Source organism: Trachinotus anak, unplaced genomic scaffold, assembly GCF_046630095.1.
Source record: "Trachinotus anak isolate AG129_WGS33_773 ecotype Australia unplaced genomic scaffold, CSIRO_AGI_Tana_v1 ptg000023l, whole genome shotgun sequence".
NCBI classification, from domain to species: domain Eukaryota; kingdom Metazoa; phylum Chordata; class Actinopteri; order Carangiformes; family Carangidae; genus Trachinotus; species Trachinotus anak.
This window is the reverse complement of record NW_027273874.1, coordinates 5629486-5654524: the sequence shown is the minus strand read 5'-3', so window position 1 is coordinate 5654524 and position 25039 is coordinate 5629486. Positions and strand designations below refer to the sequence as shown.

Below are 25039 nucleotides of genomic sequence, written 5' to 3'. Positions count from 1 at the left end.
GTGTGTGTGTGTGTGTGTGTGTGTGTGTGTATGTATGTATGTTTGTGTGTGTGTGTGTTACCCAATAGGTTGATGACCCCTTCATTGTAAGCAGCGAACAGCCTTATGGAGTCTTTGAAGAGCAGCATGAAGGCTGAGTTGATCACTCCGTTGGTCAGCTCATTAGGGTTGGCCTGGAGAGAAGAGAGAGGTAGAGAGAGGTAGAGAGAAAGTGGAAAAAAAAGAAAAACAGAAAGGGGGAGATGGAGACGGTAAAGGAAACATCTCTATCACATCTCTCCAAAGCTTTTCACAGAAAAAAGAAAACATCTCTTTCAAATATCCCCAAACATCTTTCTCCAAATAGCGGCACCTCTCCCTGTTGGCGTGAAGCAAACACATCACTACACACTGAGCAACTGTCAATTCAGTTTAGGTGGGGGGAAGAAAAAAAAAAAAAACGCACGCAGACTCACAAACACACACAGGCATACACACTCTCGAGAAGTACACACACATATACAATACGCACTGCTATGACAAAATTCACCATCCATTTCCATCGCTCTTTGAAGCTCGTGGGCACAAACCACAATGCACCCACCAATTTCAGCAAATCCCCACCCAATACCCTTCTCCCCTCTGCGCACACACACACACACACACACACAGACACACACACACACACACACACGAAATCTGTCACCATACTATGCTTCTTAGACTCAAACTTTGCAATCTGTTGTTTCCATTAACATTTTGATAGGAAAGTGAATCAACCACAACTCTGACAACAAGCATGCATAATGACACACGCACACACATGAATGAACAAACAAACAAACAAACAAACAAACACACACACACACACACACACACACACACACACACACACACACATACTTAGTACCTGGAAATCCAGCAGAGCATCCAGCTGGTTCTGAATGATGGGCAGCGTCTTGATCAGCTTTTCTGTGTTCATGGTGCGCATCACCCCGTCAATCCTAACAACACAGGAAACAAAAACACACACATCAGCAGCAGGCACCTTGTTGACAGAAATTCTTATGCAAATCTTGATGCAAATTAAAAAAAAAAGATACACACACAAAAAAGGAATGAAGAAATTAATGGGAAACTATGGGAGGTAAGAAAAAAAGACAACTAGTGTTTTGCATAAAAACGTTTCCTCAGTAATGCAAAAGTCTTCACGGCTACTTGGGGCGACTGAAACCTAAATTTCCAACAAATGATGAGGCTCTGCTCGGCAGCATCAGCATGACAAAGGACTCTATGTCATTCCATAAAGGTTGGGCTGTCTGAAATTTAAATGATCCTCCCAGCACAACCTCCAGAGATGATAAACCTATCGTCACTTTCATACAATAAGTCTCCAGTGAGGTTGTCATTAGAAGATGCATTAAAATATCACAAAGTGCGTTTATTTTTTTGCGCACGTGGCTGAAAGTGGGTGACATTAAAGGAATAGTTTGAAATTTTTGGAAGTACACTGACCTGCTTTATTGCTGAGAGTTAGATGAGAAGATAGATACCACTCTCACGCCTGTGTGGTAAATATAAAGCTATAGCCAACAGCTAATTAGCTTAGCGTAGCTTAGCATAAAGACTGGAAGCAGGGGAAGACAGCTAGCCTCACAAATTATATCATGTTTGTTTAATCTAAAGAGAAAAAGTAAATGATGCTTAATTTTTTTACCTTTCGACACAGGCGGGCTGTCAGTTTCCCCTTGCCACTCTTTATGCTAAGCTATGCTAATTGTTTCATATTTAACAAACAGACAAGAGAGTCTCTCTCATCTCACTTTCAGCAAAAAAGTAAATTTCCTAAAACTTTTCCTTTAAAATACCAAGTGCATTTCTTTCCTCTCACACATGGCCTGCACTAGCTGACATTGAAGAATTGTAACAACTTGCATAACACCGACTTCAAATCTTCAAAGCCCATCCTCCTCATGAATAAGTTATAAATCAAAATAATCTGTGTTGTCTGGAGCATCTTGACATGGTATCCATACTAATAGGTGTTGTACCCTATGTTGGAATCAAGCTAAGAGATTTTGCTTAGGAAAAAAAACAAAACTGTCAGTTCTCTGTTTCTATCACCTGCTCTCTCACTGTACTACCAAGAGCTAAACACCGTCTCCTGGTGTGCAACAAGATGAGTGTAAAATGATGAGTGAGACTGTCGTTTAATGTGTGCGAGTGTTTGTGTGTGTGACCTCCCCTACCCCCTCTTCATCTTGGTGAAATCCACAGCCACCAGTCTATAGGACATGGCCTTCTCGTTCAGGTAACGGCTGTATCGTCTGATGAAGGTTGACATGTCATAACCTGGAGGACAGAGGAGGATGTGTTATGTGAGACAGCTACAAATGATTGCTACCATTTGTTACATAAACTGTCTTGTTTGTTTTATACATGTTATACTGTATATTGGCACAGCATCAGATGCATTTCGATCAAGTAATCAACAGAAATACCAATTCTGACTTTTAAATACTTTTCCTTAATTGTCTGAAACACTCTGTTTCTCAATTCTCAGAGGCAAATCCTGCCCATCTGGTTCCTTATAAACAAATTACCACATAATCAAAATGTAGCGAATCATCTTCACACGACTTTTAAAGAGTAAAAGGTGAATGAGTGTGCGCACTTCACCTTGCAGAGCTCCCTTATCCAGGAAGTTGTTCAGGTTGAACAGGGTGTTTCTGGAGGCCAGGTACTGGATGAAACGCTGAGATAAAGAAAGACAAAGAAGGAATAGTTAGGTTTTGATGAGTGTTGCTCTAAAATAAAATATAAAACAGATGGACACGGCAGATGAGCCTTAAAATAAAATGTCAATTAACTGCCCATCTGTGTTTGGTATCAGATTTTCCTGTCTGACATTGGTGTGGAGTTTGTAACTGAATTTCCAGTTTCTTTAATTCTTCATGGATTAGTTGCAATTTGGAATAAAGTTGAACTTTTTTTGTTTTACGTAGGTATGTGACTGTGGGGTTGCGTTTTGAATCCTGGCTGACTGAAAAAAGCTGGGTGCTAGAGAAGCAACGACACAGCAACAAAAGTCTGGACCCCAAATTTCTCCATGGTAATAAAAACCAGAGGCAACATATGAATGATTTTATAATGGAAAAGTTTACTATGTTCCTGTCTTAGTTTGGTGTGTTAGCATGCTAATATTTGTGTATTAGCGCCAAACCTAAAGCACATCTGAGGTCAATGAGAATGTCATTAGTCTTGTGGGTTTTTGGTCATAAACCAAAGTACTGGACAAAGTGAAATTTTGACCTGATGGTGGCACTAGAGGAAAAATCATGGGATCACAAAAGTCAGTAGGATTCATGCTCTGGGGAGCATGAATATCTGTGCTAAATCTGCAGAGCTACAGCCATCCTGTCGATCCCATCAATAAAGGTGATTTTTACTTATTTGACAGATAAGTGAAAAGATAAAATTGATGTAGAGAAACACACACGCTCACTGTCTGTCAGATGGTAATAGCTTGTGTTCATTAGCCAGGGGCTGATAAGGAAGATTGATATGATTCATCACTGACATAAAGTTAAGTCTCTATTAATATGCGACACACAGAAATCTCTACTGTGACTCAATATTTAATCTCACAAGATGTTTAAAGGCACTGTGATGATTAAATAATAACTTCATGTTCTTAGAAACTGTCTTCTGTTGGTGTTTGTTTCAGTCTGCTTTCCTGCAGCAGGGTCAGAGGTTAGCTACAGAAAAAGCTTCAGTTTCTAGCTCTAAAACACCAGCAACACATCTCACCACTGCTACCCCTGCTGCTTTAGGTGGTTTAACCCGCACTGCTTGCATCACCTCAGGCTGGGCTGCCTACGTTTAAAAATTAACTTTCCGCCTGCTGTTTTTTGTCCAGTCATTTATTAGGACTCCTGAGCAGCTCACACAGAGCTAAAGACGGAGGGAGGACAAATGGCAAGAGGAAGCCGTCAGAGAAAAATTAATTAACCTTTGGGAGGAAGCGGAAGATTGGCAGCACAATATTAGACATTATTATGTAATAACCCTTTGAAAATGTTAATGAGATCAAATCTAAAGCTAAAACTTAGAGTCCAGATATTCATGAAAAATGTCATCACTATAATTTACAGACTTTTTGACATCCCTGTTTATATTTGAACATTTTTCCAAAGCCGTGTCACAGAAGAGAAATTTGATCCCTCTTCTACTTTCCTGTCCAGCTCTTAAAACACTGGTTACTTGTTCCTTTTCACAAATCTGAGCAGGTGCTGGAAGCTTTTCACATCCCATTTTCCAGTGAAGGTTTTGCTCAGCTCTTTTTCCAACACCACCTTGCCTCACATGTGAACACGCTCATACTTTCACGCCTGGGGGTTGCCCGCTCCGGCCCCTCTCTTTTACTGTTGGCCACTGAGCAGCTCCTATAGGACTGTTTCTTTTCGTTTGAGAGATTTTTTTTTTCCTTTTGCCTTGTTTGAGTGCACCCTCAAAGTTAAGATATTAATGATGCAGAGAGCTTAACTTATTCACTTTCTTAAGCCAAGAAAATTTTGGCTGGAGCTGGAGATTCAGAGCGTATTCAGACTTCTGGGGGGGGCCTGAGTCCCTGAGCAGGTGCTAGTAGCTCATCCATATTTCCAACTAACTGTCTTCATCTGTCTTCAGAGAATCAGCAACTAGCTTTACAGATAAGTTGACTTGAGACGTGATTTGAAACTTGTAACTTCAGACAAAGATTAGAGAGGCACCGTTGAATGAGTCTGTGTGCTGCTGCCACGGCAGGTGTGAGAAAACAAAAACAAACCAAGCTGTTTATGCAATCTGTTTTATTATCATCACCTTTGAATTGAAGGACTCCAAAGGTCTTGGTCATTGAAGAACTGTATTGTGTTAATAAAGTGGAAAAGAAGACTGCAACTACTTTCAACTGTATATGCACCTGAAAAACACATCTACACAGGTGTCAGACTGCACAACCTCGACCTTGAGCTAACTACAGAACAGAAAAGTGAAATTGCTCATTATGTAATGCCAGATGTATCGCTTTGTTTGTTAACCTTGTTCAAACAGTGCTTCCGCATATGTTTCATATTTCTGAAGCGACTTTATGGCATGTGTTCTTCTGACAGATGGTATTTGCTGAGCTGTGAGAGAGGTTATGGAACAGGTTAGCTTTCTTCTGTTGGTCAAAAGCTCCTCCAGTATACTGCTGTTCACTGTCTGTATTTTACTTTCTGAAATTGTACAGTTGTCTGTTTATCCATTAATATTCTGCTCATGGGTAAATCTCATTTTATTGTTTTATTGTTTAATCTAAAAGTTGAAAATGATGTTCAATTCTCCAGCTGCTACTATTTACTACATTACACACTTATAGTATGGTCATGATGAAGTTTCTAGTTTCTATTTAGAATTCTATTCAGTTTTAATAAAGACTGCTAATTTCCACTCAAATGTAAAAGACAATGGGGTAATCACAGCTGTGATATGTTCTCAGCAATCCATCTGCAATAAAATACTGTTGCTAAGTCAAACTGTTAAGGAGGTTAGAGACATGACACAAACTCTGAACTGACTTGACTTGACACTTCACCTGGACTCTCCCTCTAAAGGCCTGAACTTGCGTTTTGTCTCTTACGAACATCTCTGCCATCTCGTCTTCCCTACATCGCTGAATAACAGAGTGCAGTGGGATAAGTCTTGGCCATCGTCCACAGTTTTGGGAACTCAGGCCTCGGGCTTCCCAAAAGCATCTTAACGTTAAGGCTGTCTCTGTCCAGCTGACTTAAAATGATCTGAGATTTGCCAGTTTGCCAATTCCCAATCTGGCAGAGGACCGACCCTCACTGGCTGTTGGAGCATCTAAGAATGTGTATGTGTGTTATGCGCATATGTGTGTGTGTGTGTGTGTGTGTGTGTGTGTGTGTGTGCCTGTGTGCACAAATATGCTTGCGGGCATGTGTGTTGGATTCAGCTGCACTGACACGTTTCCAAAGGCTCTGGGACTGTTTAAAAAGGCATAAAGAATTTGATTTTGTTCTTGTCCTTTTCTTGTGTGTATGCCTACACTCTAGGGACAAAACTTTGTTCACGCAGTCACATGTGGGGATTCAGCTTAAAATCTGTGGACAGAAATGTATTTCCCAAAAAGTTGACCTTTGATTTTCATGGCTAGAGTTAGGGCTACGTTAGAGTTGAAATAAAGGGCTGTGGTGCAGTTATGGTAAAGCTGAAAGTGAGCCTCCAAGAAGTAAATGTAAGTAGGATAGCGACTTTAACTTTGGCAATAGTGGAAATACAATAAGTTCAGGACTTTATTGTTTTTAAAACATGTCCAACAAGTTACCTCCCAAAAAACCCTCAAAAACTAGAGGCTCATTTCATCTTAAATTAATCTACTTACCATTTTTTGATTCATTAGTCCATAAAATGTCAAATGAAAGCAGATCAGCAGTTCTTAAAGCCCATGGTGATAACTTAAAACAAAGAATATTCAATGTACAAATAAAAACAGCAAATCCTCACACTGAAAAAGCTGGGAGCAGTGGACGTTTGGCATTTTTAGTCATGCTAACAGCGTGGCTGTAATCCACCACTTTGGTCTGGACTGGAATATTTTAACGATTGGATGGATTTCCATTTCATTCATGATCCTCTAAGGATTATTTGTAAGAACCTCGGTGATCCCCTGACTTTTCATTAAACACCATCATCAGGTCAAAACTTTGATTTAATGACCCGTCAGCCTCAGATGTAGTCTGTGTTTAGTGCTAATTAGCAAATGCTAGTTCTAGCACACTACAACTAGGATGGAGACCATGGTAAACAAAGTGTAGCTGTGTATAAATACAACCTATCAGAGCTCCCAGTCTTGTTGCTTGATAAGTGACTCAGACAATTAATTGATTAATGCCTGCAATCATCAAATTAATTTAAGCTCTGAATGTAATGTCCTCAGAAGTACAAAAAAATGGGTCTCAAAGTATGGTGTTAGATGAGAAGCTGTTTTGATTGGGGGGGGGGGGGGGGTATGCTTTATGAATTGAGAATTGTGTGATGACTTTAGCATTCCGCCTGTTTCAAAATGACCCCAGGTTAAGACACAGAAATTTAGACAAGATGGCTGCAGATACAGAGAGGGAGGAGAGCGAGCAACAAAAAGCGCGCATAAACTTCATACGCTCGCTTTCTCTGCCTCTTCTCGTGTGCCCGACTGCTCTCTTCCTCATCAAAAGTCCATCTGACGAGAGCCTGAGTTTCTCCCGCAGCCTCAAATACAAAGGCGGAGGCAGAGAGAACCCACACAAGACGCATGGATATAGTTAAAAAGGAGAAAAACTATAAAAGGGCAGAAACACTCGCCGCAGAGAGAGACAGAGAAGGGGAATCAGAAATCCGCTGAGCACTAGATTATTCAATGAAGACGTTCCAAGAAAAAGATGCCGTTCTGAGAGGAGATTCAGATTTTGAGAAAAGCTGTAAGAATAGAGAGGAGAGAATGAGAAGATGTAGAGAGATAGACGGGGGTGAGGTTGGCTCGGCTTGTCAAATAATTCATGTTAGCATATCGGAGAACAACCTCATGTATTATTGATACATTTAGATCCTGGCTACTCTCTGCCTTTCTCAACCTCAACGCTGAAACATAGCTATACATAGAGCTACCAGCATCCGGCTTTCACCCATCCCTGGCCCTCTTCCTCCCTCTCTTAGCCTCTGTTTCTCCACCTCCCTCCATCCACGTCTTTCTCTCAGAGGTGCACAAGTTGGTGGTTTCCGTAGTAACCAAACACCACGGCCTCAGGACTGACCTGCAGCAGTTTTTTTTTTTTTTTTTTTTTTTTTTTTGAATCGTGTCGTCAGGTTATGTAGAGAATAAGCCAAGGCTGGAACTCTTATGCAGAATTTCAACTGTGGCTGGATGAAGGTCCACTCGAGCCTTGTGTCACATGAATTATTGTTTAAAATGACTAATTAAAACATGACACGTGGCTGTATATTACATTGTGACTGATGCTTCTTCTGTCTCACTCACACAGAAATGCTAATATAGGGTTAAGATGACCAAATGTACCAAATGTATGTGGTCAGCCTTGTCCATATACTTTTGGTTAAGGGCTATTTTTACTGGTTCACTCTACCAAGGCCCGTTGGTTCCATTTCAGATAAAACACAGCCCTGAATTAAGAAATGCAGTTATGGCAGCAGATTAATGCCCATGGTTTTTGAATGGGACGTTTAACAATCCTGTATGGGTTCATGTCCACATACTTTTGGCCATATCATGTAATTAATCAGGTTTACCTTCACGATAATAAACATTACAATAGTATTTTTTTATATATCAGTGATTTTTCTGATGTGTTTGTCTTGTTTAATTACAGCATCACCAGTTAAAGTGATTGGTTGCCATTGGTTATTGAGGCTATTGTCACTTCTAGATATTCACTAGAAATCGTGATTAGGTAAGAGATGCAAAATATTGGTGAATATATTTGATAAATTCAGTTTACCGTTAAGCCCCAGGCTGAAGTAGAGAAATCACCCAATAGCTGAAACCATAAAGTTAAGGCAGGGCTATGCTCACTATAAACTAGTCATAAGCCACGTTTACATCTAAATGTAGCACAAATTTGAAGAAAACTGGAAATGCAACACAACCCACTATTGTTTTGCGAATGTTAGGAGTAGAATACATTGAGTCTGGTGCTGTGAAATCATCATAGAGGTAGGGAGGCACTGAGACGATATAATTAAAAGAGCAGCAGTCAACTGTGAAATCAAAAACAACATAGAAAACATGATGGACACAGTGAATTCATGTTTGTTTCATTTGTCAATTTGAGGGAAGATCCAATGTATTTATCTGATGTGACTTTTAGTCCTTTTCAGAAAAGCGGAAGCTCAAGTTTTGACATTTCAGTAACATGCTTCATGTTCGTCTGTACACAGATCTGAGTACATAGTGTTTCCATTGCACACATTTTCTGTTCATCGATACGTCATTTTTCCACCTCAGCCATGTCTAGAAACTCTCCCGCAATATTTCGAATTTTCAGTGTTTGCAGTAAAGGATTTTATTTATTTTTTTGTGAATTGAAAACATTCGTAGAAACGCACTTATATTGAGATGTCATTGCACTTGTTTGGTATTAAAAATGATGAAAGTAGTCGTGTGAAGAATTAAAAAGGGACCTTTAGAGAGACGTTTAAATCAAGCTTTTTTACCCACCTCTGGGCTTCTACTCGATGAAGTCAGCATACTCACCAATTCATACATCAAAAAGGTGTTAAGGTGGGGGTTTCAGACACTGATAAACCATCTGACAAGAGCTTTTGATGACACATACTGACGTCTTTAGATAGTTGCCTTATTTGTCAAAAAAAAACCCCAACTTTTCTCACTTTTCATTTTTCTACCCACCATGATAATGAATAGTAAATCGAGGCTGAAATCTAAACCTCCTCCCAACCAGAAGCACATAATCTGTCCACAGAAAGCAGCGCACGCTGACTTCAGATCTTTTTCATCTCGCCTCCCTTTGGCATATATATGAATAAAAAATAAAAAAAAAGTCACAGACCAGCCTGGTTGGTAAACATGAGTGAGCTGTACACTGCTTATTGACGTCACATTATATGATATCTGGGAAGTTGAAACAGTTACCACTCGGCCTTCTTTGGACCTGCCAGTGTGTACACAGAGCCTATGAACAACAGCGTCTTCTAGCAGCAGATGAATTATTGATCCTGGCAGTGAAATTCTCTGTTAGCTTTCACAGACTGCACAAATAGCTGTAAGCTATTTGGGATTCACTGTCTTGCTCAAGGACACTACAGCAAGGAATCTATCTACAGGGGAACAAATAAGGGTCAATTAGGGCCAGTTATCTCCAAACGGGGGTCAGGGAGTCCACGGGGGGAAGCTATTTTCAGCTGCTGTGCTCAACTTAAACGCACACATGCACAAAATCGTCAGAACTGACTGCAAACCGAGTTCCACTGAAAGGTGATGACTCACACGAGAAGAATGAGTCGTGATCGGGCTGAGTTGAATGAAAGCAGCTCTTATGCAAGCACAGAAACACACAGCCTCGCACACAGGGAGACGGACGTGTGGATACATACAGACACGTGTACACGCACAAACTGCACACAACACACAAACCGCCTAGCCTAAATCCTGCCTTGGATTCTCCCCCCTCCTCCTTCCCTCCATTTTTTTTCTCTTTTTCTTCTTCCCTCTCCTCCTCCTCCTCCTCCTCTTCTATCTTACGTAGTGTTTCTCCTCCTCTTATGCAATCAACCATTAAGCCCCTGAATCCAATCTGAGTGTGGAAGAAACAGAGTCACAGAGACACTTGGTGGGAGTTGAGAATATAGGATTAAAGAAATACGTCTACATTCAAACGTTTGCAAGTCCAGCTTTGGAAGTACTGTAGTGTGTCTGTGCATGCGTGTGCGTGTGTGTGTGTGATCCTCTGCCTACAAGGTGACAAGGCTAATAGTGTGTGGGCTCCTGCTCCCAGGGGAGCAGTTGTGTCTTGCTGGTGGATGAGTGTGTCTGTGAGGTCAATGAGCTAGCCAAGCAACATGAGTCATCATTTGAAACACACACACGAACACGAACACACGAACACGAACACGAACACGAACACACACACACACACACACACACACACACACACACACACACACACACACACACACACACACACACACACACACACACACACACACACACACACACACACACACACACACACACACACACACACACACACACACACAGAGTGGGTATTAGTACAGTTTTCTCCCTTAAATAACATGGTCATCATGTTTACTAGTGTGCAATTGACAGATACTAGGAGTGCAAAGAGTCAGGTAGTACAGACACTCTGGTCCATCATCCAGCATCAGAATAATCAGAACTAGCTGTGGGGAAATTTGGTTGATTGTCTAAGCCACAGGTTAAAGAATTAAGTTTTGGTGATTTAGTGGTTGCAAGGTTGGAGTCATTTCAGGGCGTTCAGAGCTCTGAAATTAAAAGTCACATTCTCTTTCTGGACAGTCGGTGTTGGGTTACTGGTAGTTGGAGCACCTCCAAATGTTTAATGGGAATGAAGCAGTACAAAAGAACTTATTAAGATCAACTGCTACACTGCACTGTTACAATACAGTGGCTAATGGGATCTAACTAAATAACTAAACTGTGTGAAAAACAGCTAGATTTTTAATGAAAATTAAAACGAACAAACCTGTGTACACATGCGAAAAATTTAAGTCAACAATTCCCAAGGAGCATTTAGGCAGGAACCATTTAATCCCAGAACATCTTTTGTGTGCTAAAGCTAAAGCTAAAGATTGTGCTTAATTTTCAAACTCTGGATGAATTCAGCGACTGTGTTACAGTGTTTGGTCCCCAGTTTCAACTCCAAAGTGTTCTGAATGTTCTACAGCTCTGCTTCGTGCTTCTATCTGGCTTTGTCTCCATAGCAACGGCGGCTGAGGCTCATGGGTATTGTAGTACAGTATTAAAAGTCATCCACCAAACCAAACTCAAGGATAAATCCTAAACTCTCAAAGAGAAAGATATAAAGGTATAATTTTGTTACGTTATTGGAGACTCACATGGTTCTACATTGAGGAAAAAATGAGGATATCAAGCTTCTTCTCCAATCACTCCACTATATTCATCCCAACCCAACCCAGTAAGTTTGACAACTTAATAACTCAAACAATCAAAATCCACATTCCTAAATAATAAGTGTCAACCTTTAGGACATAGGGGTGTGTCTGATAAAGAAACATTAGGCTTAAAAACTCTGATAAACATATCAGAGCAGAGGAAGGTGCAGATTCTTGTCGTTTGTTTGCCAAAATAGATTTTAAAAGACACTGAATCTGGAAAACCGTTTTGTTTTTGTTATTTGTTCAAAAAATATTTTGTTATTTATTCATAAGGACAAAGATCCTGAGGAGGAGTCATGTCTTTGTTAAGGAATTCCATTACTTACTTATATCACTGGATCACTTTTAACCTTAGATCAAATGCAGTGAAACAGCTAATTGTAATGTTTTCAGTGAAAATGTGTTGAGCGGCAGCAGCAGCAGAGCTAATTACAGTTCCACTAATTAAACCTGGCACTTGAAGAGAGGCGAGTGGAGGGAGTAAAAATGCCTTTGCGCAGGCACTACCTTTTAGAATAAGTGTTCAACGGGGGAGACGACATTAGACGAGATGGTGTAAAAGCAAGGTTACCACAACAACAAGAAAAAAAAGATAAGAGAGGGATTATTCAGTGTGTTGCCCTGCACGAGCCGACGGTTTCAGGGGTGGGAAAACGTGGGCTTTTGCCATTTCATGCAACATTAGGAGCTGCACTACAGTTTGACCTCTACACGCTGTCAGACACCATCCTCCACCACATGTGCAGCAAGGTGTGAGAGGCTCATAAAAAGATGTGACCACACTTAGCTTCAACACAAAACATGAAGCAGACATCAGCCCTATTTTGCAGGAATAATTTGAGAGTTATTTTTACGGTGGTGTAAAAGACAAGATTATTCAACTGACCCCCTGCCTCTCAGCTAAACGTGTTATCTTACAGAGAGTATTGTTCTTACTACAGAGTCACGCACACAACGTCAACCTGTGGAGAAATCTAAAGCTCGACAGACCTGCCGCGCCTAGTTATGGCTGCTAAGCTTTGATTGGACAGTCGCCGTCCTGGGGAGGGGTTTAATTACAAATCAAATCAGTAATGTGTCAGCAGATGCTTCAAATCAATAATCTGAATCAGTATTGAAGACAAAAAAAAAGTAACAAAAATAGATGCAGGCATCCCTGACTGGGAGAATCTCTATTGAGCTGGTTGTACCCTGCAAGTTTCTGGATGACTGAGCCTGCTGAGCCTAGTAGGATGGCCAAACACACACACACACACACAAATTTACTTTACTTTCACCTATTGATCACAAAGATGCAGCCAATTTACTGGAGTTGGAAAAACTTGTTTATCTCCCCGAAGGAGCAAAAGGAAGAGCGTGGTGTGTGGTGAGTTTGTCAGCTCATTGTGGGTCACCCTGGAGTTTTTACTTTATAGATAGGATGTGTTGGTATCAAAGACAAGCAGGAGTCTGTCTGGAGCTTGCAAACACACACACACACACACATCTCTGCCTCTACACTAATCATCTTTATGTTTGCCTCACCAGCAGCTGATAGGAAGCACATGTGTGGTGACTTGTGTGTGTGTGTATGTGCATCCAAGCTTGTCCGATTATCACAAGTGACCCCTATTAGAGTCAGAGTGACCTCACACACACATACACACAAATAACATCCTCCCTGCCCCTGCTCCCTTTGACACAGTGCTTGAGTCAGCACTTTTCTATTTTCCTTCTGTCTTTCATTTTCACATTTTTTTTTCCCCCTCCTGTTTCTTTCCTCTCGGTCTGCCTCCTCTTGCCTCAGTCAAACGTCTGGCTTTCATAATATCTCGGCTCACCCTTGCCTTGCTTAAACCTCTGCCTCTGTCTGTGTCCTCGCTCTCCCGGGGGAGCCGGGGGAGCGTAGTGATGAGAGTGCTTCGGTGACGTCGCTGAAACAAATGGGCCGTTTGCTATCTGGGACACTGGTGTGGCAGCGAGGTGGGCTGGGGTGGGAACCGGGGGGGGGGGCGTTGGCGACTCACACTGCAACTTCACACTGCTGTAAAAGCACACACGCGGTGTTGTCTAACACACACACCTTACTGTTCACTCCCACCCTCCCTGTATCTCTCGCTATCTCACAAACACACACACAGAAAGAGGGAAGCGGTGTGTCCTGCTACCATCAGCACTTTCTCTGGTGTCCTCGCCAGATCGTCCCTGTCTCCTCTCATGTCCTTAATGACTCTCACAGTCTACTCTCTTCCTGCCTCACTCTCTCTCCCTCTCTCTTGTCCTCTCCTTCTCTCACCCTACCATCTTTCTTTCACTCCCTGAATGCACTCCATCCATTCCTATATTCACTTTTGATGTACAGAGTCTCAGCTCTATCCTGAGTCCCGATGCACTGAGGTGAAATCAATCAGACTGTAATTTTCCCCCAATGACACTTACAACCATCCTGTCCTACAGAAGAAAGGATGATGGGTTGTGTTTTTCAGCACTTGGCGTCCTTGAAAACAAACTCCCAAACAGGGTTTCACAGGGCCGTGTTATACTGTACCTTGTGGTCTGGGAAATCTTTGGGTTGTGACATTCCTCGAAGTCACAGTACACTGAGGAAAAACAGAAAAACTCTGAGGGCTATTAAAAAATGCTGTTCATCTTGGAAAATATTTAAGCGTGACAGGTTAGGGTTGCACAGGTTTTCTTTTCTGCTGTGTTTAACTTGCAATTTAAATAGCATTTATTCTTATTTCCAAAACTAGATTTGAGGGGGAAAGGTGTACTGATTCTACAAAAACACATCTAGATTAGTCAGAACTGTTGAACTGTATTAACTAAGCTGTAAAAATCTCCCGAACAAAGTTGTGTTTGAAGCAAAAAATCACCCTCTAATACAAAAGCTGTGCAGTAAACACCAGTTTCAAATATCAGACTGGTTGTGCTAAAGAGGTGGTGATTCACCCACATGGTCATTTTCATTAGTTATGCTAATGACGCAGCTATAGGGTTGGAAATGCAGGTCAGTCTGTCAGTAAGTCAGCTCTTTGTTTCAGTCTGGTCAAAGTTTTGACTTATCCAGTGAAACATCTCAATATTTAATGGATGGACTTAAACGAAGTTTTATCATTCATGGTGTCCAGAGGATGTATCCTAATGATGCTGATCATCCTCAACATCATTAGGATACATTTTCCTCTGGAGTTACTGGAGGAAAATGAACTGCAATAACTGAGCCAGCACCATCATCAGGGCAACAGTTTAACTTTTCCATTACTTTGGTTTTAACTACATACCTGCAAAACTAATGCCATTTCCATCAGCCTCAGTCGTACTTTGTGCTTACTGTTAAGTTTTGCCCTCATAATATTGTGTAATTTTGAGTGTTTTTAACCAAGTATCAGGCTTATGAGTACCTCTGTGACATGCTAACTTGAAGCATAACCAACAGCCTTGCATGCATTCATTGTGTTCACGAGTTCAATCATGTGGTTTTATGCAGAATTTAATAAAGTTCCATTAGATTATAGTTTTAGAATTAATCATGCCTGTTAGGAAAAATTACATTTTATTTTAGGATTTCATTTTACAACAGCTGTACAATGAATAGTGGTTATTGGAAACCAAGCTAAACAAAGCATTACTACTAAGATATCTCATTACATGAAGTAAATAGGGGGATAAATGAGTCTTTGAGAGTCTGTTGCAAGAAATGCTGGGAGAGGAAAGAAATTCAGGTGGATTAAGTGTTGAAAACCCATTTGAAGAAGTGCATTTAGCCTTTCAAAAATCGATTTTATAATAACTTTGACTTCAATATGACCCCATTTTCTACCTCTTACTCGAACACCCATTTCTTGAACTGTCACCCCCTACATCTTTCTTGCATTCTTGCAATTCCATGAAAAATACCCCCTTCTCTTTTTCTCTCAAGTCCTCACTTCCTCTATCGTTGTATGGCCTTGTTCAGGTCTTGGGTGGTCAAAGCATCAAACGCTCCCTGGAGAGAGCCCCTGCAGCCTCCCTACAGGGGAGGGAGACAAGCACTGTGGCTGGGAGTGAAGAGGTGGAAAATGGCTCTCCCAGCCATTGTTTGGGGTTTCCTGCTGGATTGTTTTTGGTACATATTGGCCCATCATACAAAAACTTGGAAGCAGGGGCACATGCTGACAAATGATAACAACCGAGACAATGGTAAGACAAGGAGCCAGCACTCAACGCTTATCACCCCCCCAGGCTGTAGAGACATTAAAAATTAAATTTAATGTATCTGTTGGTCCGTAAAGTTCAGACTAGCGCCGGCATGTGTAAGGAAAGCCTGCTGCCCACTTACTGCCATGAACACCTGGAGGAAGAAACCGGGGGCTGTAAATTTAAGGTCCTGTAGCGGCGTTTTCTTTGAGATGTACTCTTAAGGTGGCTTTGTACCAGCACAAAAGTGAAATCATGATCAAAGATATTGACCGACTCTTGATTGCTCATAAGATTCAGAGTGTCACTGGGGAGTGAGCCAGGATTGCTTCTTGGCAGGGAAGAAAAAACTGGAGGTGAAGAATTGAATGACTATCAATACTGGCCTGTCAACTATTCCGCCCCCACACACGCACACACACACACACACACAAAACGCGCTATTACTCTAATCACAATCCCAAGCCCTTTAACAAATATGGCAGCTGAGGTAAATAGGAGATATTGAAACTTAATTCACCTGGTATTTGCTCTGAATGGTAAATTCCCACTTTCGATGTGAAAGCATGGGCTAAATATATTACTGCGAAAAGCAGAATAAAATGAGCTGCATTTAAAAAGGCTGCATTTTGCTGACATCCAGACCAACTTACAATGAATGCAACAGCAGACTAAATTTAAATACGCTCAGATATTACAGTCTGCTGATTTACATGCAGTTGTTGACCACACAGGAGATGTAGAGCTGAAAGAGCCAAACTCTTGAAGGCTTCAACCTGAACTACACGCAAGTTTGGTCGAGATCTCCTACATATTCGAATGTCGTGACTTGTCATTGGAATAGTAAAACGTGAAAAGGTAATAAATTATCATTGCCAACAGTTGCGCCATCATTATCCATTTATCCTACAGTTACTCAGTGAAACTATTTATTCATGTTGTCCTTGTCAACCGGAGATGGCTGCCACTGAACGTCTGGTATTAACATTCATAATGTTGAAGGTAAAAACTTTCGTTGAAATTGGTTTTCGAGGCCGATACTAATACCACTATATTTCAACTGTAAAAACATTTCTCTTCTGTCTCCTCTTTCCTTTCTGTCCTCCCACACTTCATTGTTTCCTCAGCACACAGCAGGGCCACCCCTATTCATGCAAATGGTCACTGACTGAGTCATGAAGTTACGCCACTAGTTGGCTGTGTGATGATAAGATAAATACGATTTCACGCAAACAAGCAGTGTTGCCAACTTAGCATCTTTGCCGCTAGATTCACCGACTTTTCAGACGTCTTTCGTGGCTTTTTTTTTTTTTTTTTTTTTTTAAAGCAGATCGCAACAAATCAAGTGACTCTTTGGACAAACATTAGTTACCTCCTCTAGAAGAGATTCAACAGTATTGTTCCGTGAGGGCAAGGTTTTCCCTCTGCAAGCACACCGGTCTATGCTTCCGCAGAGAGAGAGAAGCCGGCGTGAATGAGCTTCTTCACTTTCCCTCTGAGGGATCATTTCACAAGTAAATATAGCTGAAATCATAGCACAGCCGTCAATTAATGTGTTTGGTGATTTTCTCCGACGATGTTGTAGTTAGAAAATCTGGATTTTAGCAGCAGCTTGGAAATGGCTTGGAAGTGAAAGGAAGTTAACATGCAGTCTTAATGGGCTGCATTTTGGTCACTATTTCACACTTGTTCTGTTGTCTGACAACAGAAACAAAAAAAAGAATCATCTGTATTTAAATACTGAATATGTGAGCACGAGTAGGAGAGAAGCAAACAGATAAAGGAATAAACTGGCTGACACTAGGCAGAATGCAAAGAGCCCACTGTCCAGCCACATACTGGGTTTTGACCTAGCCTTGCTCTCCTGTACCCTTCTTCCTTCTCCAGTACCCAATTTATTGTGTTGATGTAAATTTAGAAAAACAGTTGAATTGAATTTGGCATTTTATGTCTGAAAAACATGGATCTAGTTTATTTAGCAAGAAGCATTCAGTTTTTCCTGTTGAGCTTTTTTTCTTATCAGAGTAGAAAAGCCACTGAAAGCACTACTCAGAGTCCTTGGGAGACTGGAACACCGTCATTGAAACCCAGACAAATGAAATTATTTCAGGCTTTGCAGCCATTTTAGCCAGGGTGACCCGAGACAAAAACATTTCAGGGTGAAGCGTTGATTGTATCAGATGTGGGCGCGGCTGACGGGCTGATATCTAATACATAATGTGACACATGTCAGTTCTCTGAGTCAACTATGTGAATGCTTACATTCATCATAACACTGTCACGAGTCCTGACTATTGAATAACATGACAAACAGCTTGTCACAGGTCTTGTGCACCAGTCACTAGCAGCCCCTCCAATCCCATTGAATGTAAATGTTCTTTACTATCACAGCATTCATCAGACATTGTCCAAGGTGTGGCAGCCAAGCTGGAACCAGTCAGGGAGTTGATCTGAAAGGGAATGTACAGTCTATTGACCCCAATTCTGTGGGTCTGTGGTTTCTAATTTTACGGCCAGATTTCTCTCAGCTCTGACTATAATGGATGAGGCGGCCATGAGGGAGCAGGGACACCTGGCCACTGAGCCTCAGTCAGCACCGCTGTCCTGACAGGCCTGATGAATGCAGGCTGATGAGTACACACAGTTGTTCCTTACTACAGCCTGGAGCCTCACTCTGTGAGGCAAGACCACAAATACAGTACTGCAGTGTACTGTGGGTGTGTTTGTATTAGGGTCTTTTCATTATTTTACATCACATTTGTAGTTTCCATGATTAATAACCACTAAACAGCAGCATATTGACATTAAAACACTGCATTTAAATGCCCATTGCACTTAAATTATTTGTTATGTTAATGCTTTGCATGGTTCTGTATTATTAATTTGAAGAACAAGATTACTATATTGCAACATACATATTTTATATGCACAGCTTTATTTATTTAATTGTTACGGTTCAATGTGAAAAAAATACAAGGTAATAATATAATATTGCTTCTGTTCTGAAATGCAAAAGACAAAAATATGCTGTTAATTACTTTGGACTGCAGACAATAAAATGATAGAAACACAACACTATAAAGCTATACTAATATAAAAAGACCCTCCATCCTTATTCTGGTGCTCGTAAACAATAACAAAATTATCTACCACAACACTAAACTTAAGGCAGTGATTGTGATGAGCTGCTTGTTGGTACTGCAGGAATTAGGAACTAGCAGAGCGCTGCAGTTGCTGTTAATTGACTCTAGGTGAGACGTCAACATCAAAAAGGTTCAATCTGACAATGACAACTGAGAGATAAATCAGCCTGCAGTTTGGGAATACCTCTAAGCCGCTTCCTGCTGCTCTGCTGTGACCTACTTAGCATGATTTGGTTATCAAAAAATGTTACGGGTATTTCCACAGCTTGAGCAAACATTTGGCATGGAGTCATCTGATGACCTGATGTCTCTCTGAACCGTACGCGAGGTCTCAGCTTATGTAAGAGCCTTATTAATAAAGATTCCAGTTTACTTCTAAAGCACCTGTACCGCTAACACAACATCTATTTTAGCAGCAGTAAAATCAGCCAGGCTGCTGTTACTGTGTCAGTGAGACACAATGATCTCACACGCTGCTCTTCCTCTTTTCTGAGGAAGTTTAGATTGATGCAATAAACAAGAACCCAACAAAAGGAAGTGTTGCAGAGTATTGACAAGTGATCCTGACTAAAGGAGGAAGTGATGCTTCCCTATTTCAAAGGAAATTGAAAGGAATGTTGCTCAGGGTGTGTCAGCTTTTTGGTCTGTTGACTATGATGTGTTTTTGTACAAGAAGAAGCAGTAGTGGTTATAGTAGTTAGTATCTTGATGCGTGAGGGTGTATTATTATTATTACACAATGTGTATGACATTTATAATGTTCACAGGAAGCAGATGTACTGTAAAATTGTTAAATTGCAGAAAATATAACAAATGAGGAGCAGCAAAGACAGCTGTAGCGTTAAAATTCTGAATTAACTGCACAATAGCTGCTAGCAAGGGTCAGTAGCGCTTGTAATTCATTATCCATGTGGCTTTTACCATTGATAAACTCTGTTTTAGGTGCTTGAAAACTCCAGAGTAGTGTGGACGCCAAGTGTAAACATAGCAAAAGAGATGCATTTTAGAACTAAAACATAGTAGTGTGGTTGTAGCCTTAGGAAGAGTTAGATGAGAAGGTCGATGCCAGTCAGGTGTCTGTGCGGTAAACCAGCAGTGGGCCAGCTTAGCTCACCACAAAGGCTGGAAAGGGTTCAGATTTGTTTACGCTGTATAAAAACAGAGGTGTAGAGATGACAAGTCACACTGGTCCTTACAGTTAAGTTAAAGGAAATTGGACAAAACTGCAAGTCAGAAATCAAAGGTGGCACTAAATACATGACATAACTGGCTACTACTGCAAAATGTCTATGGATCATACATTTTATGGTATGATCAAAGTAAATATGTCAAAACAAAGCAACATACTCTGCTTTGATTGTTGTTTTCATAAAATATACATCCAACACTGCACCAGTATAGTGAGCACCAAATGGCACGAAACCATCTGAATATCAAAGTGTACTCTTGTGTAAAAATATATTGTGTTCCTTTCTGTTTTAAAAAGACTGAGCTATGAATAATTAACAGCCTGCAAACCAGAGGATCGATGTAAATGCAAGCTATCGTAGTATATTCAAAGAACAATGTGCATTCTACTCCTGTTGTGTTAGAAATGAATAAAAACTAAAAAAAAAAAAAAATGAAACTACAACTCTGTCTCAATTAATCTCCCCTCTCCCTTTCAAAGCGCACAGCCCAACCATCGCATATAAATTGAGACATTTTGCTGACATGGGGCTTGATCAGACCTTTTCATGCAAAACAGCACAATGCCTGGTAAAAGTTCACAATTATGAGACTCCAAAAAGTTCCCCTAACACAGCAGGGACTGCTTGAATTTCAATTTCCAATTATTGTCTTTGAAATTCTGCAAATCCATGGAGGGACTGTGTTATTCTTCCAGCTTTTAACCATGTTTTTATTAAGTTAATTTATTTGATTATTCATTTGCTTCTGTCCTTGTCTCCCATCTTGCTTCCAGCTCGTACTGAGCTAATTAATTCCTCTGCGCTGCTCAGCTATTTCGATTTTTCACTCCACAAGTCCAATGTGTATGTCCTCAGTAGCTGCACGCGCCATTTGTATCCCATATGCATTAGTCACCCACCCGCCCCCTCACTGCTGATCCCGCTATGATTTAAAAATCAAAATGTGTATGTATGTTTGTATTTATGTATGAGACAGAGTTGAGTAATAATACAACTTATTGATGCAGCCTCTGCTGACTGCCCTGGAGGGTTTCTGTTTGTGTGTGTGTGTAAGCCTCCTACCTCGTTGCCATACATCATGAGGTGGTGGGTGGTGATAAGGGCTTTGAAGACCACCACCCAGCTGGAGTTGGCTGTGCGCTCAAACAGCGTGTCTGCCAGCTGGGGAATGTTCACGTTCATCTCATTGGTGCAGTGGATCAGATCTGGACGAGAAAAAAAAAGACAAAAAAAAAACAAAGAGAAGTAATGAGAAAAGCTTTTAAAGGTTTGAAAACCACAGTCGACAACAACAGTTAATTGCTTTGAACGTAAGAAAATGCAGACACACTGACACCGCCAAGGACAAACAAACACAGCACACAGACAAAAACACACGTGCACACGCTTCAGCTGGATATTTAAGTGAATAAGGTGTAAGGGACGCATGCCGGCTGCAGAACTTCTTCTAACCTAATCCTCCTCTCCCGGTCCTTCGCTCCTCCATCAGACGCAGGAATTTGAAGTTACACGAGTAAACAAGTGTTATTCTGTATACCAGACGACTTTGTGGTGGTCTTCAGCATCTATTCAGTTTTCTTTTACGGTGTGGTGGTGTGTGGTGAGGAATGATGACGAAGCAATTGAGTCACCTACAATTTTGATCATCAATTAATCATAAAAGTAGGATTTCAAACAGAGATGGGTAAATTTCAAGGGCTGGAACAAACTGAAATGCACTTTAACATCACAAGAAAGACTAAAAAGAAACTTAAAAAAAAAAAAAAAAAAACACTAAAAAGCACAGGCATATATACACACACATATACAAACCAGTGCATGCAGTTAATACAACTGGGCCTGTATGAGCACAGTACGACATGACCAAAAAAACTACAATAATACATTTACATTTTCAGACACTTAACTAAATAAATATTCTGAATTTTTTTTTACTTCTATCATGAGGGATCATGTTTCACTGAGTTTCCTTTGTGCTCATCATGTCACATCCTGCTTGAACCTGAATGACTCTGTACCATGTGACTCCGTGACGACCTGAGGTTTTACTAAACACACTGACATGATTTATTAGGTACAACCGTACAATCTAATGCAGTCTAATACAACAGCTGTGCCACTGCATTTAATAAATTACCTAATAAACCAAGTAATGTACCTAATATAGAGGTGACACACATTCTCACAACAATGACCCTTGGGAAACAGGAGTTATTTGTGTGTTGATGTCTCACATTCAACCTAAAATATCTATTGCAGAGAAGACAGAGGACCTACTTTCTTTTTTTTTTTTTTCCACATAAATAACACCCCAGATCTTATCAAGCTGTCAATGGTAAAACATTGCATAAAAAACAGCTTTAATTCACAACAAGTCAACTTTATTTCACAGCTGCCTGATGCGATCTGACCAGATGCTAACAGCTCGTCCCCGCCTCACTGTTCTCACCACTTGTGTCGAGATTGATTTGATTCTTGCTCGGGTCCCCGAGCTTATTATAAAGATTCGGTGCCTTCACTCACAACATGTAACACACACGGTGATCCTCTCAAGCACAAACATCAATACAGACACACGCAGTTAAATTGATCGTTCACACCAGACATCAGAATACTGTTGTTTTTTTTTTTATTTTTTTGTTTCTCTGGCATCCTCCACTGTTTCATTCCTTCACCTTTACTTCCATCTCTGCTCTCTCCCTCTCTCTCTCTCTCTCTCTCTCCACCTCATCTCCCCATCCTTTGTTCTTCACCACTGGACATTATGAGCTGCCGGCTCTCACACCTGGTAACTACGGAAACAGCTTCTCATTAGACTACTGGAGGACCGTAGCAGGGAGAGTCCCGTCAGGAGCCTTCATCATCATAATCACGCGCGCACGCACGAGCACGTGGTGGGGCACACGTTCACTCAATGAAGCCCTGTCTTCACTCTTTCCATCACTCATTTAACGCATTACCTCCCTCAAGCACTTGCGCGCACACACACACCATAACAAAACACATCAGACCTCCAGTCCACCGTTATTCTCAATCATTCACTCAACATGACACCTCTCCCACTTCTTCTTCTCTAACACACACATATACACACACACACACCAGGCTATTTAGTCAATACAAATGATTGTGGTGTAATGTAATACAAAGGTACATTAGAGCACAATACATCCATTTAGCTGCATTTAGGGGTGTGAATGACAGCCAATCAGAACAGCGTTCAGCGGCTAACAGAGTGTGTCTGAAGTGCAGTTGTCAACACACAATGGCAGGAGGATACTTCACAGGGTTTCATGCCTGTTGGGAAATATCCCCATCACATGAATGCATCAGCATGTTGAATGAGTACTTTCAATAGCAGCCTTGCTCTGACTGTCAGCCTCACCCTGTCCCTCTGCCTCTCTGCAACTCTTTTCCCCTCCTCCTGCATCCTGCTGCATTACTGACACTGATTAGAAACAATTAATATCGCTGAACTGGAAACGGGCATTAAGAGCGACTGGTGGCCATGGAAATGAATCAGCTGCCTCACTACTAGTTTGTTTTCAATGTATCCACTCCATCTCTTTCCACCTTTTCTTTCCAGCTTTTTTTCCCCTCTCTGTCCATCTTGTCTTCTTTTTAACCAACCTCATGTTTTTTCATTAGGTCTGCAGGGGTGTGATAGAGAGAACTAAGAGAAGGACTGATTAGGTCTGCGGGGACGCTCGTGCATGAGTGTGTATGTGTGCGGGTGATAATGTAAAGAGGGTACATGTGCTGACTTAATCAGGCGGAGTGGAAAGCATTAGATGCCACAGATCCCGGACCAGGGAGAGAGAAAGGGGAAGGCGAGGTAATTGAGGCAAACATATGGCAGAGAAAAAAAGGAGGTTAGAGGTAAAGAGAAGGAGACAGAAGGAGAAAAGAGAGGTATGGGAGTAAAAGAGAGCCAAACATGGAGGATAAGAGTCTAACTGAGGGTTACAATGAGAGATAAAAAGAGAGAAAAAGAGTGTCTTAGAATAGAGGAAAGGAATATGAGACAAACAAGAGGAGATAATGAGACATGAGAGACATGAGTGTCTCGTCATCCAGACAATTTGCAGGAATCCACACACAGCTCAACAAGCCTCCTCGCCTCACTTTATCTCTCCTCTCTGTCCTGAGGAGGTCCATAGCACAAACAGGTCTGGGGATGGGTTTTTTTTTTTTGTTTTTTTTTTTTTTATCCCAGCACCCCCTGAGCAATTATTCTGACAACAAATGGAAAAATACATATGTTTCCTCTTAACTTCAAGACTGACTAACACCTCATCATCCTGCGAGCAATTACCTGCACAACAGCTGCATGAGGAATCTGACCCGGCTAATTGGCGCCGACATATTACAGGATAGTGAAACAACAGAGAAGTGAAGAGCTCAGCGTGGGAGAAAAAGCATAAGAAGATGTCAAAAGTCTGAACTCGCTACAAGTATTGGCTGAGTGGTGGGGTCTTAGTGGGGGCTTGGATGTACTGTACGGACATAATTGGCTTACTCTGCATGGAGAGATCTCGTTGCGCCGTCTTCTTCTGTGATAACTTAAAAGGCACCCAAGAGGAGAATTACTGGCACCAACTGTTTATCTCAGTGCATGTGGTGGAAGGAAATGGGCATTTATTTGCATTTTCTGAAAATGTGGTTAAAATTTGGTTAAAACTGGTTAAAAAACAACTTATTTGGAGGGAAAACTTGACTGATGATCAGAATTGACTCATTTTAGTGGCTCATTTTTAAAGCTCAGAAATTAAAAATTATGATCTGAAATTTCATGTTACATTCGGTCTGTTTTTATATACAGTTGGTTTATTTGTAGTTTGACATTTTGGAACA

At 41.0% G+C, this 25039-nt stretch overlaps 1 protein-coding gene across 2 annotated transcripts in view; it reads right to left on the bottom strand.

The window, feature by feature from the left end:
- LOC139607107 (phosphatidylinositol-binding clathrin assembly protein) overlaps positions 1-25039 on the bottom strand; it is a 75227-nt gene that overhangs the window by 33166 nt on the left and 17022 nt on the right. For both annotated transcript variants that reach the window (XM_071459739.1, XM_071459740.1), the window contains exons 2-6: positions 21248-21390; positions 2659-2734; positions 2229-2331; positions 890-983; positions 62-173 (exon numbers count right to left, since the gene is read on the bottom strand). In XM_071459739.1, coding sequence (XP_071315840.1) covers positions 62-173; positions 890-983; positions 2229-2331; positions 2659-2734; positions 21248-21390 — 528 coding nt within the window. The remainder of the gene's footprint in view (positions 1-61; positions 174-889; positions 984-2228; positions 2332-2658; positions 2735-21247; positions 21391-25039) is intronic.